We start from the raw sequence: 14,876 nt of genomic DNA, 5'->3' as shown, positions 1-14,876 counted from the left end.
ATCTGCCTCTCCATGCAATCTTTGATATATCTGCTATATAGCTCCTAGACACACTGCCAACCTAGGCTACCCACTGACAACAGTGCCTCCCTGAGTCCCAAGCAGCCTGCACTCCATCCCGGCCTTAGAGCTACTTCCGACCCCACTTAGTCATCATACTAATAAACTATGCACTTGCCAATGACCTATACTGTCATGCTGAGGACTATTCTAAACCTTATCAGCACCTTACATCCCATCATGATTCCTGCCTCGCCATTAGCAGCTATTACACCCTATCCGGTGACCCATAATAGCAAATCTCCAAGCCAGAATAATTTGGACACCAGACCATGCATTCTCTGTCAGAGAAACCTAAAACTGCCAGACTCCCTAAAATCTATGAACCTCTAGCTAATACCTACACCCTCTCATAAATAATACTTCCAGCATCCCACAGTATAATACCAACATTTCCCTCCACAAACCCATCAAGACCAAACACCCACTCCAGCTCAATAGCCGGCTTACTCGAGATTTCAATATCCACCCTAAACACTGCCACGATTCCCAGTCACCATCCAAGGTACCTACCCAGACTAGCATAAGAGGAGCTCTTATAAATGCCTGTTCCATGGTAGCCCAGGCAACAGATATTGCTGACCTGCGCCAGGCAGAAAAAATGGACTTCCTTGCTATCACTGAATCCTGGCTCCATTCAGCAGCAGGCCCGCAATTATGCTAGCCATCCCTGAGGACTACACTCTCCTTAGAATAGATCACACTAAGTCCCGAGGTGGAGGCCTTGCCATAATTTCCAAGACCAATCTGTCCTTGAGACTCTCCACACCCCAAAACTTAGACTCTTGCGAATCTCTCGCGGCCACGTTACCTATTTCGGACACCCAGACCTTCTCTATCCACCTCATATTCAGACCTCCTGCACCCCTAGGCTCTTTCGAAGAAGACCTAACTAATATTTTATCCGATAATCTCAAAAACGCCTCACACAGTCTCCTCCTAGGAGATCTTAATTTAGGCCTCAATGACCCATCTGACGCCAACGCCATGCACATCAATGACTCCTGCGAGGAATTGGGCTTCACCCAAAAAGTGATGGGTGCCACCCACACCAAAGCTAGAACCCTTGACTGGGTAGCAGAGTACAACTGCCAGACCTCCATTCCGTCCATCAATCCCCAACTCTGGTCTGACCACCACCTAATCTCTTTCTCTCTAGAGGCTACGCCCCCACTACCCGCCACTAACATAGCCCCAGCTATCCCCACTAGAAACAAAAGAAACATTATAGCTGAAAAACTTACCCCATTGATTCTTCCCACCTTAAATTCCCTCCCCGCCAATACTGACTCCTTCACCATGGTAGAGGAGTATAACAAAATAATGTTATCATTCGACGCCATCGCACCACTGAAAAATAGAAAGAGCAAACCTAAAAAACATGTGAAAACCTGGTTCTCCCCTCACTTGAAAGCAATTAGACTAGAAAAACGCAAAAGCGAACAAATCTGGAGACAAGACCCTTCCTAGACTAATAAAACCAATCTTAGCAAAATAGCTTCCCTCTACAAGAAAGAAATCCTACTCGCCAAACAATCCTCTTTCAATCTGCGCATCACGCAAGCCAATTCTAGGACTAAAGAATTGTTCACAATTCTTAAAGAAATAGAATCGCCCATCATAGCACCAAATACCTGTCACAAGGACAAACTATGGTGTACCAAGATTCAGAGCGCCCTGTCGAATAAGGTAGTGACTCTCCAAGCAAAGATTAATAATAAAAAAGAAACCCTCCTCTTGGACTCTAAGTCCAATAAAACGTCGAAGCCTCTACCTCAACCACCGACACCACCCCCCGATCAACATACCCCCGCTTCTACTTTAAAAAACTATGCATCTTAGAAGTTGAAAAAATCATCCTAGGACTCAAACCCTCTAACTGTCACGGTGACCCGTGCCCAGCCCAAATCATAAGACGCTGCACGAAACCTCTCACCTTTCATCTCCAAACTTATAAATGCCTCCTTCTCCACTGGTACCATACGCAACAATTTGAAACAGTCTTGGGTCCTCCCATTACTTAAAAAACAAACCCTCGACCCGTCACACCCACCAACTATCGCCCCATCACTACAGTCCCATTCCTGCTTAAAATCCTGGACAAGGTGGCATACCTCCAAATCCAACAATTTCTGGAATTTAACAAACTATTAGGAGTACAACAGTCAGGATTCAGACCACAACGTGAACAGCGCTAATAGACCTCAAGGCACAGATCGACGCGCTGAGAGACGATGGTAAGGCAGGACTACTGCGACTACTTGATCTCTCAGCAGCGTTCAACCTATTAGACCATAAGATCCTATGTAACCACTTGGATTCCACCACCCATTTCTCACAAGAAGCGATAGGATGGATCCAATCCTTCTTGGACAATAGATCAATGCTTGTCTTCTCCCCCATACGATCACCAGTGGGGTGCCACAGGGATCCTGCGTGTCCCCTACTCTATACAACATTTTCACAAAGCCCCTTTTTGATGATCTAGACGGCCTGGGTATCACCTACACTAATTATGCCGATGATACACAGATCCTCATCCCGTTGACGGGAGACTACAACAAGGATTTGGCCTTTGTGAATAGAGTGTACCTCATCATCCAGGCATGGGTGGCCTCTCATGGTCTATGCCTGAATGATGACAAGACGGAACTCCTCATCCTGGGCACCCGTACGAATCTCAACAAATTAGGCCATAATTACTCCAATTTCATAATTGATGATAATAACATCACAGTAGCCAAGGAAGTTAAAACCCTTGTCTTCTATTTAGACTGTACGCTAAGTTTTAAAAAGCAAATCAACGCCATGGCCTCATCAACAGCTTACACCTGCAAACTAATTACAGCAGCTAAGCCTTTCCTTTCCCCCAACAACTGCATTACCTTGGCAAGAGCCCTTGTTCTGTGCAAATTGGATTATTGCAATGCCCTAGACCTAGGGAGTAATAAATACATTACCAATAAGATCCATATTTTAAAAAACAACGCCTTAAGAGCAGCCCTATGCATTCCCAAGAAAGCCCATATTTCTGACCACAGAAAATCGTAACAACTGGCTATCTACGATTGATAAAATATTTCTCAAAACAGTGTCCCTCACACACAAATGCCTTCACCAAGTTGCCCCTAAATATCTCATAGACAGATTTACGAGACAATTCGCCAGCCGGCCCACAAGAACTACTAACGCCAACCTTCTTAAAGTACCTAGGTATAAATGCACGAAGACTGGTGGGAGCAGCTTCCCGGTTAAAGCTGCCCAATCCTGGAACTCCCTCCCCCCACCCCTGAGGGTTGACCGACCCTACCCACGCTTCAGATCTCACATCATCCATTTGATCAAGGAGAATGACATCTAACCTCCCAATATATACACACTGGAATTTACGCTCCTTTTGTACATATTGTATATACTACCTATTGTCTTTTGTGTTTTTATTGTGTAACCAACCAGTTTCATGCCTATCCTGTACACACTATATATAAACCGTATATAAATGTATGATACTGTACAGCATTGTAACCTAAGCTGAACAACCCTCTTGATGCCTATTGCACCCTGATACCTGGTGCGCATTACAAATATTAAAACAAACAAACTTCCATCCTTCGGGTTCACTCCTGTCAACACAATGTTCATGGGATTTAGGATTTCGTCCCTTCTTGTTACCACCCCTCCGCCTGGTTCCCTCTTGCCAACCTTTTCAACGCACTGTTCGTGCACTCTTTTTACCATGCGGGATTAGTTTCCCTTAGTTTCCCAATCATCTGCCAGTCAAAGACTTTCAACTGTACAGAGGATTTGGCAAGACCCCCCATATGACCACTTGACCCCCTTCCACCTTTTCCTAAGGCCTTCTGGTTACTGTAGTTCAACAGCAGGGTAATCACCTAGTGTTTCTCAATGGAACAACATGTGGTGTTTGATTCTGTTATGCTGGCTTTTCCCTTTCCTTATATCAATAGTTATTTGTTCATTCAAAGTTCAATTAGACACTTGCTACTTTCGTTCATCACAGTTCGGTTTCTTTATCGGCTCTCCCCTCGACTCACCAGCTGTAATGAACTGCTTTGCTTTCTTGTCTGTAGAGTCAAGGCCTGTACCATTGGTCCATGCGTATTTCCTCGGCTTGACTGTCAGCAGGGAAGGCACCCAGGTACCTTTGATATCTGCTGCAACACACTCTGGCTATTGTTCACAGACTTACAATTCCTTCTCTTGAGGCTTCATGGGTCTCTGTTGATAAGGGCAAGGTCACTTCTCCCCTTGGTATCCTCTTGACTTGCACCGTCTTTCTCTGTCTCTTGAATTGCTGTGCTGAGTTAGCGCTCATGTCGTGCGCTCTGCCTTGCTCGTAGTGTGCTGTCGTGCTCCACCTTTTATCCCTGTGGGGAAGGGAAAGGGCCCTCAGGTGTGTGTGATTCTGATCAATTGCATGACTTTGCCTGACCCTTGTATTGGGACATGTCATGTAAACGGCTCTGGTGTTAGTCCGTTGTCTTTCGTTTTGTGCAAACGTGTTAATGTCAGAAAAGGGGTGGGGGGCAGGGTTTTGGAATATCCTATGTGGTAGGATGGGAAAGAGGTGTTTAAAGAAGGGGGATACCGCATCTCACCCGTCAGTGTCCCACTCCCACTATTACTCCCCAAGGACCCTCCATCCCGGTGATCCTCCCGCACTGGTCCACCCACAGGAACTGGATCCAAAAGCGATGGCTGTGTCCTGGCCACCTGGATGACAGATCCCCAGGGAATAGACAAGGAGACACCTTCTGGTTTCTCACAGGTTATACAAAGGAGGTGGTTTGCAAATCTAAAAAGAAAACAGATTGATGAAGTAGACAGAATTTGCTGAAGCCCAACAAGGATACTGCTTCAAAGTGTGATGCTATTAGATGTATCACATCTTATGGCTGGCAAGCTACAGCAATTCATAAAGTTATTAGCAAGCATTGGCATGTACTCGTAAAGAATCTAAATTTAAAGAAAGCACTCAATCCTAAAGCCCAAATGACTTACAGGCGAGGTAAAAGCATTGGGGGATATGGTGACACATAGGCTGTTTTGTCACCTCAAGATGACTATCTGGCTGCAGCAACAGATGAGCTGTTTTCCCTGTGGCTCTTGTAGTATCTGTGCACACGTTATTCAAAGAAATAACCTCAGGGTCAGAAGCGCTGATTGGACACACTGCATCAATTCACATATTGGTTGTAATACAGATTTTGTGGTGTATGGACTGATATGCTTGTGTCAGAAAATCTATGTTGGAAGTTTCAGGCAAAGATTCAAAATAACGTCTCTCGGAGCATTTACGAGCCATGAAGTCAAAAGATGAGAATTGCAGAGGGGCTGTACATTTTGCAGAATTCCACAATCAAAATAAATCACTGGCAAAATGGATTGGACTGGCTCAAGTTAACCCACATCAACGGAGAGGAAATAGGGAGCTCACTCTCTGCAGATTAGAGCCAGACTGATATTATGGCTCAACAGCAACATTCCTTTGGGCCTCAACGCAAGCAAATGAATTCATGTATTTCTATAGACATTGAAAAGGGATGGTGCTCTCTGTCCTTCATACACGTGTTGCTGTTGGTAACTGTTAGGGAAGATTGTATACAGTACCCTTTGGATGCACTACAACAACCCTGACCTCATGGCAATAGAAACCCAACCTTTGGTATAAGTCTGTACTGCACAGGTTGGTAGCGCGTTGAGCAGCCAGGCTTATCTCAAGAGGGGTCAATGTGAGCTGTATGGGAGTTACACAGAGATTCACAGTGACAAGTATTCAAATAAACTCTTACACACAAGGTTTCTTGAGTAAACAATTATTCATGTATTTACCAGTCAATTATAGTAAGCCTTCTTCGGAAGGGAGCAATATAAAACAACACACAAATACACTCCAAAAATACACACTCTTAGTTATCTAAATCAGCAAATACCCATTTGGAATGACACAAAGGCACTACCTACACCCTCAGATGACTCCAATAGCTAGGGTGCTGTTGGCATTAATATATCACTGTTGCATTTAGAATATTCTTGGGAGTACTGTTAAAGAGAAGAGAGTTCACACAGTTATTCTTAAGTAAGTACTTTCAAAACAACGCTCCAATGCAAAGTTAGTTAACTCTTTCCTGGAAGGAAGGCAAAACACATTAGCAGAAGAGAGAAGAGTAATTCAGGGAGCCTAGGCCAGCCAATGTTAAGTTAGCAAAAGTCAAGGTGAACTGAAGCTCTTCTTGCAGGTAAACAGAAAGTCTTTTCCAATGTTTAAAAGGTTTTGGTAGAATAGAAGAAATCAAAGTAGGGCCACAAGCTGATTAGGCTTGTGACGTAAAGAAGCTGCAAGCAACTCTACGGAACACCAGTTTGTGTTGCGTTTAAGCTGGTCTAGAGCTCCAGGAAGATAATCCGGACTCCCAGGAAGCAGGACTGACGAGCCTGAGCCCCCTCAACAGAGTGCGGGACCCCAGAAGCAAGGAAAGTCCATCTCGACAGCCAGGAACCGCAGTGTTGCTATTTGCGGTAGACACAAGGAGCTGAAACACTGAACAGCCACTGAAAGTGAAGTGTGATGGTTGCGAGGTTTGACCATCACAGTGCTGTGAAGGAGTCCCCTGACACCCTCCCTCTTGTCCCCACGACTGAGGCCCAGGAACAGTGAGATCTGCAGAGCTGCACAGGAACAGGAGTCATCTCCTGCATCTGTTCTTCATTTTAAAGGTACCGTACAAAGTCTGAGAGAACTTACCTCTTACTCTAGAGTTGCTTGCATCTTCTACCACTCACAAGTCTAAACAGCTTGTGGCCCGACATTTGATTCTTCTTTTCTTTAAAGACGTCTAAAACATTGTGCAAAGACTTTCTACTTACCTACAAAGAAGGGCTTTTGCCCATTGGCTTTGGTGTATCCTATTCCACTGAATGATTCTTATTGAGGGATCTGAAAGTATTTGCCTGCTTAAGAATATTTGTGATCTCTTGTCTGTTCTGATTAATCTTTTCCTTTGAGTTATTACTATATGATCCTAAATGCAACAGTGATATATTAATGTCCCCAGCACCCTAGCAATTGAAGTCGCCTGAGGGAGTAGGTAGTGTCTGTGGGCCATCCCGAAAGGGTATCTACTGATTTAAAGATATTAAGAGTGTGTATTTGAGTGTTACTGTTATATTGCTCCCTTCTGAAGAAGGCTTATTCTAACTGAGTTATAAATAATTTAATAATTGTTTATTCAAGAAACCTTGTGTGTAAGAATTCATTTGAATACTTGTAAATGTACATCTATATGTAACTCCACTACAGCTCACATTTCCCCTCTTGAGATGAGCCTGGCTGCTCAACACGCTACCAAAACTGTCTAGTACAAGCTTATACCAAAGGTTGGGTTTCCTGTACCTGTAGTCGGTTCTTTGTGGTGTTCCCAGAGGGTACTGCATGCAAACTTTGACTAACAGCACGGAGAGTAAATCTCAAGAAGGACCTTTCTACAAAGAAATGGTGAAAAAAGGAGACTGGTGCCATTTTGTCAAAAATGGCACCCATGGGTGCTTTACCGTGGCTGCGGATGCAGCCCACGATAAAATCCCATAATGGTAATAAAAGGTAAACCACTGCCACCAGCCATTCATCGAGGAAAGGGTAACATAACAATGTTACATGAGAAGCGAGACAAAGGGGATACTAAGTCACCCCTCCAGCACCCTATTTTAAGATGGTGTGTGCTGGGTCTAGAAAGTTACAAATGTAAGTAAAGTCCATTTCACTTTACTGCTCTGGGAAACAGTAGTTTATCCCAGAGAAGGTATTTAAACCTTGTGGAAATCTAGAAGACTTCCCTGTGCCACTGCACTGAAGGTGCTTTGTGACACAATGTAAAAAATGATGCCTATCGAGGTTGTCAGAATCCACAACCAAAAAGAAACGCAGAGATCAAAATCACATTAAAATACATGAGAGTGTGGGAAAAAAGGGCCTCGCTCTCTCCAGGTTAAAAAAAATCAAGTCCTCAAAATCCAGCAAAGTTGCTGGGGTCTCTAAGGTAGAGGGAATTAGCACATTTCTGAGAATTCTCCCTAACAGTAACTGAATTGTTTATCTATTTACATTCAAGATGTTCACGGTGCGTTTTACATTGTATTTTTGTATTCTTCCACTGATATGCAGCTCAGGCGTGGTAATACATGCGTTCTTTTTCAATATGTAATTTTGAAATTTGCATCTCTGAATGCTGGTCCAGGTAGCTAGTTGTATAGCAACTCATCAATGGAACAGTTTCAGAGTTTTCTTCTACATGGTGTGCTGCTTTTAACTATATTGTTTGGTTGGATCCAACTTGCTTGATTTCTATAAACTGTGTCAAGATACACTGTCCACATTTCTAATAATCTTATTCTAAACATATGTTGTCTTTTTTTGTAATGACTGGACCACTTTGCGAGTTATGTTCATTGGTCATTTTTATCAGTTTTGCCTGTTTATAGTTGCTTGTTCTTATGTTAACTGGACATATTTTCTTGGATCGATTTCAACTGTGTTCTGGAAGCTTTAGCTTTATACACTTTCCTGGTAGGGGAAGATATTATGCACTTTGCACTATGCACTTTCTCGGCATGCATTGTTGCCATTTGTCATCAGTGGTCCAAGCCGTCATATCTGTCTGTTACAGTCAATTTGAGATGGACATTAAAAGCAGTCTGCAGTTATTTTATGTCATGTTTTATTGTATTCGTCATTTATATAGCACCCTTTCCCCATTGTATGGCCTCAGTGCGCTTTGTGGTTGGAACGCCCTTGGTGACTGCAGACCATGTGTGGGAGGTTCTAAGAGTTTAAATTAAAAGATGCTTGTGTGTGTTTTTGCCAGGTTAAGACTTAGGTGGCTGGCTAGGCTCCAGTAAGCAGCCCGGAGGTCAGGCTCGTGGGTGGGCGCTGTTGGTGGTTTATGATAGAGTGCTAGTGCTGAAGATTCGATTTGTGCCCAGCTAGACCCCATTTTTATTTTGTTGGTTGTGGCTGTATACTATTGGCAGAGGTGTTCTACATAGACAGCTATGCGAGCTGCTAGACCAGAATGGCATAGCCATAGTTGCATTCTAGGGTGCATGGAGGGGTGCCGCGCCTGCGGCCTGTGTCCACAGATGTGGTGTAAGGTATACGTACCATAGGTTTGGATGGAGTTCAACGGCAATGTTTTTCTTTCTTTGTCCAATGTGATTGGCTGGTCTCGCTAATCGTGGTCTCCCTGGAATGAAAGTCTAAGCTTATGTTGATATATACCGCGCATCGCTACCACCAAAGAATTTACTGGTCTTAATGTAAGCCAGTTCTTTGTATATTCTATATCTTTGTATATTAGTCATATCATATTTGACATCTTCATTACCAGACATTTTAACTCGCTTGGTGTATTTCTAGTTTGGCTAGATGTGTTGACATCATTGGCACTATGCACTTTATCTCTTCAGCACTGTCACTTTATACATATTGGATCTTTTTTCCATGTTTTATATAGACTACAATACCTGCCCTAGAAACATGGGAAATGTACTTGTTACAAGCTGTAATGGGCACTGCTAAGCACATAATGTTAGCAGAGTGCAAGAAAAAGCATCCTCGAGCATGAAGGTTACAAAATGGGAATGTATATCCTCAACAACATAGAATTCTGCTGTTTTCACAGCTTAATCATGGAACTAACAAACAAAATAGGACCAGTTTATATATTCCACTTTGTAACAACTGCATTTCTCATGTTTCTAGGGCAGGTATTGGCTCTATAGAACCTGCCCTAGAAACATGGGAAATGGAGTTGTTACAAATTGGGATATATAAACTAGGCCTATTCGTGATTAAGTTGTGGAAACCGTGAAATGTAAGCTCTTCTTGTTCTATGTTGGTGAGGAAATAAATACCTATTTTGTAACCGTCGTGCTCGAGGATGCTTTTTCTTGCACTCTGCTAACTTTTTGTGCTTGGCAGTTGCCATCTGGTGAGTGGTTTATCACGCTCATTTCTTTGTGGTTTGAGGTTAAAATAAGTACTTTATGCACAAATGGCTAATGATGGGACCCGTGTTTCTATTAAAAAGAAATCAGTGCTCAATTAAGGCTCCCTGCCTTCATAATCATTGGTGGAACCTTGTTTTCATGCTGTGGTCTGAATACCCCTGTATAGAAATGTACGCCTTTTATCCATGGAATGTGCGAGACGGTGACCAAAACACCAGAAGTGTGCAATATTTGTAAGGTTCAAACCCCTAAATGCATTTGCAGTCCCAGATCTTTTACTTTTCCAAAAGGTGCCCATTATTGTGATGCTCGCCATCTTCTAGCTCCAATCCCTGCCTGATCTTTGCAAGCGTACTTTGAAATGTATTCTCCTTATCGCTGCTCATACGTGTCATTCATTTAAGTGGGGTGAAGTTCATTAGGTTCTGAAAAAGTCTACAAAAAACAAAAAAACCTTTCTTCACTTGGAAATTGATTTAGGTCTGAATTTCGAGTGTCCTTTGAAGTTTACCTTTTTTTCCCTTCAACTTTAAAGGTCACTGCTTCTTTCTTGGATTTGCCCTCCAAGACCTCGTCTCTGCTGATCCTGACCGAAAATGAGAATGAAAAGAGGAAATGGGTTGGCATCTTGGAAGGACTACAGTCCATACTTCACAAGAACAACCTGCGGAATCGGGTGGTGCACGTCCCACAGGAAGCCTATGACAGCACTTTGCCGCTCATTAAAGCAAGCCTGACGGGTGCCATTGTAGGTATGTGCATTAGTGTGATGTAGAAGCTAAACTGTGTTCTGCTGAAGGAGCTCCAATGCTAAAAAGTGTGAACAACAACAGTGAGATGAACTTGTGTTTCTTCTCGTAATTCTTTAAAATATTCACAGTGTAGTCCAGGGTTGGACTCCGTGGGTCACATGAATTCTGTGTGACAGTGCTGTTCTCATGATAACCCATTACTTGTCCTGCATTTTCTGTGACCAACACAGAAGAGTGTGCTGAACAACAGCAATCTCGCATTTCAACCAATTGCTTACCTTGTTACATCCAGCTTAGTGGAGCAAGAGTTACAGCATGGGCCAATGGATGGAAAATGTGTAAATGAATCTGAATAGGAGCCAGAAAGTGAAAAAGCAAGTCCTTAGAAGGAATGTATAGTTGTCATCTGTCACTCAGACAGACTTATACCAGTGTGGATCAATGTCTCACTCCGTCATCATATAGTCATCATTATTAACACGCTTCCCCCATACACGTGCATACCTTAGTTCAGGGGTCAGCGTCAGGATACCGTTAGGTAAGAATTAGTGCAGTCCAACTGGTGTGGGACTACACATGACATATCTCTTGGTATTCGGTAACCCAGCTTTCTCCAGCATGGGGTCTGGCATGGATTCACATTCTCATGAATATTCCCCGTCGTCAAGCTGGGGATCCTCTGTAAAAGAAAAACAGTTTCACTTACAAACTGTATTTCTCCCATAAACCAATCCCTGTCCTATGGGTCATACTGCCCCCAGCCAATGACAGTCCTCTCCCTAAGCCCCTCCTATGGCATCCATCTTCAGATTTTTACTGCATGCTTCAGTGTTTGGAGTCCTGGAGTTTGCTCTGCAAGCTACTTCTACATTTTTTGTTTTTTCGTGGAAAAAGGTTCTATTTTTGTTCCAAAAGGGCCCATATGCTTTTCTATCCATCTGCCGACAGCAGGGATCCATTGTTGGTGAAGTTCAGCGCCCCTCAAGGGCGAAGATCGGCAAAGTTTCCAGAAGGCCATCGGGCCTACTTTGCACCCTCCGACCATGACGGAGAAGAAAGATCCCTCTTCAAGTCCTGCACCAAGTGCGGGCTCCGAAATGTGTTTGTGGAGGGCAAGCACCTGCAAAGCCTCTACTGCCTGCATCCGGACCACAAGGAAGGAGATTGCGAGATATGCCGCTGATTCTCCAAGAAGACAAGAAAGGACAGGCACAGTAGACTGGCGGCGTGGCTGAACGCCAAGGCCTCTGCTCCGTGCCCCGAGCAGGGGCATGCCTCACCCAAGGCTGGCAGTCCGAGGAGCAGGCTTCTAAGTCCTGTGAGGGCGCCTCATCCATGGTGGCCCAAGATAAAGCAAAGCACTGCAAGTCTGGGTCTACCGGGTTCGCCGCGGAAGCCATTCCCACTCCAGACAGGTCACGATCGACATCACCCTCAGCCTCCGTTGCCAGCCGGCAATTGAGCTCCTCCTCGAAGAGAAAATCGTCCAACTCGGCTAAGCTGCGGGAGAAGCCTGAGAAGCCACGGACGGAGGAGAAGAAGGCCGAGCTGCCCAAGAAGGCCCAGGCGAAACAGGAAAAGTCTTTTTTGACGATGGAGCTGGTGGCGGTTGCTCTCTCGAAAGCTAAAGGGGCTGACTCTGAGAGGGTAGCCCCCCATCACTGAAGGTATCCCTCCCTCCGAGGCGCAAGGTCGCAGTGGTGACTTTGACAAGGTCTGCAGGCATGCCGGAGAAGGGGACACCGCCTCAGAACCCGGTTCCAGCCCCGAGGACTTGGAGTCCCTACACACAGTCCACGAGGACATGGAAGAGGAGGCCAATGGCGAAGACGACGGCTCGGTGCCTAGTGTTTCGATCACTCCAGTTCCGTCGAGGGATGTGTCCCTGGACATCCTATCAACCCTCCACACCCTGGTGTCGGAGACCCAGAAGTGGATGCCACAAGGGCCTGTTCCAGTGGCCCCCCCCAGGCCCTCGACCAACCACCGACGAAATAAAGAAAGCGCCATCCAACGCCCCCATTTCAGCCTCCACATTCGTTTTGGGTCCCATATCCCCAGCATACCCAGACAGGGGTACGGGGACGGATAAGGCCATGACGACGGACGATGATGATATTGCCGGAGTGGGCAGCAGGTATCTGCAGCCTAGGGCGACCCCACCGGACGAGGTGGGATCGTTCCACTCTGATCACCAGAGCCTCCGAGCTGTTCCAGCTCGTGTCCGAAGAAACCAGGAAGTAGAGTTTCCGGTACTAGAGGCGCGAGGCCAAGAGGAAGACAATCATGACGGTGCCCCTCCTGGACAACGTGTGGGAGGAGGGCCTAGCCCTCTTACAGAACTCCTGCACGGCTCCAGCCAAGCGGGATAGGATGGAGAAGTACCGGGTACCGCAATCCGCATCCAAGGGCCTAAGGTCGCAACCATCGCTGGATTTAGTGGTGTTGGCGACCGCAAGGAAGCGGTCATCTAACCAGTCCTCGTCTTCAGTCACTCCGGACAGCGAGGGTAAGAAGTTGGATGCCATAGGGAGGAAGGTGATTTACACCGTAGCATCCACCATCGAGGCAGACAACGCACTGGCGATCCTAGCCAGTTACGACAAGGAGCTGTGGTACAAGCTGGGCCCGATTCTGGAATTCCTCCCCGACAAGAGGATGGTGGTGATCTCCCTCTTCCAGGAGGGAGAGGTAGCATCGGAACATGCCACCACCGTGGCGCTGGACATTGCCGACACGGGGTTCCGGCAAATGGGGAACCTTGTCTGCCTTCGTCGCCAGGGCTGGATGTAGGCCATGAATTATTGCCAGGAGGTCCAAACAAAGGTACTGGACATGCCGTTCAACGGAGATGACCTTTTCAGGAAGGTCGTCGAGTCCCTGCAACCATCAAGGTAGATACGGAGAAGGTCCGTGCCCTGGGCACCCTCCAACAGCAGCGCTCTTCCTTTTGTTCCTCCAGAGGAAAGTCGGACAGGTCTTCAAAAGGTTTCTCCTCGTTGTACCATCTGCCTTCCAGATCCACGACCCAGGAAGCCCACAGATGCCATTCCCAGGCCTACGGGGAAGGAGGACCGCGTCGCCGGCAGGGCACTGGCGCCGAAGCAAGCCTGAACCAGCCAAGAAGTCCGGCCTCCACCCGTGCACCCTGTGGGAGGCCGGCTGACTAGGTTCTTCAGCGAGTGTGAAAAGATCACCACTGACAGATGGGTGCTGGACCCTCTCGCCCAAGGACATACCCTGGAATTTCAGCACGGGTGTCCGCAACACATGCCTCAGCTCTTGGAGGAAGTACAGGCCATGCTACGAAAAGAGGCAATAGAGCTGGTTCCACAGCGACACCGGTGCTCCGGAGTCAACTCCAGATAATTCTTGGTAAGAAAGAAGACGGGGGGGAGGGGGGGCTGCAGGCCCATTCTAGACCTTGCGACATCTGAACAAGTACCTCAAGTCTCAGAAATTCAGGATGGCCGCGTTGCAGCATGTGCTCGGCCAACAGGAAAGAGGGGATTTCCTTTACGTCGCTGGACCTGGAGGACACCTACTTCCACATCTCCACTCACAGGAAACACCAGAAGGTTATACGCTTCGTAGCGCAGGGACAGCACTACCAGTTCAAGGCCCCTACCCTTCAGGTTGAAGTCGATGTTAGGTAAGAATTGGTGCACTCATACTGTGTGAGACTACACAACACTTCTCTGCTTAGTATTGGGTAACCCACCTTTTGGTATAGGTCTTTACTACACAAGTTGATAGTGTGACTGAGCAGCCAGGCCACTCTCAAGAGTGGTAAATGTGACCTGTAGAGCTGTACAATTGAAATGTGTAAATACAAGTAGCCAAGTAACACACCGAAGGTTTCAGTAATAAATATTTATTTAACGGCAGTTTAAATGAGCATTCTTTTAAAAAGGCAATTAGTTGTAACAATTCAAATACACTTTAACATTACTTTGCAGAGTCAAATAAAGCCAGTGAATAATCTTTTGATATGCTTCATACACTACTCCTACACCCTGAGGTGACTTCAATCACAAG

General features: G+C 45.7%; 1 protein-coding gene across 2 annotated transcripts in view; it reads left to right on the top strand.

The window, feature by feature from the left end:
* CDC42BPB (CDC42 binding protein kinase beta) overlaps window positions 1–14,876 on the top strand; it is an 867,880-nt gene that overhangs the window by 731,773 nt on the left and 121,231 nt on the right. For both annotated transcript variants that reach the window (XM_069638111.1, XM_069638110.1), the window contains one exon: window positions 10,622–10,838. In XM_069638111.1, the coding sequence (XP_069494212.1) occupies window positions 10,622–10,838 (217 nt within the window). The remainder of the gene's footprint in view (window positions 1–10,621; window positions 10,839–14,876) is intronic.

Source organism: Ambystoma mexicanum, chromosome 14 (genome assembly GCF_040938575.1).
Source record: "Ambystoma mexicanum isolate Mex_15411 chromosome 14, UKY_AmexF1_1, whole genome shotgun sequence".
NCBI classification, from domain to species: Eukaryota; Metazoa; Chordata; class Amphibia; order Caudata; family Ambystomatidae; genus Ambystoma; species Ambystoma mexicanum.
Note: the sequence above shows the minus strand (reverse complement) of the source record. Positions and strands in the feature narration are given on the sequence as shown.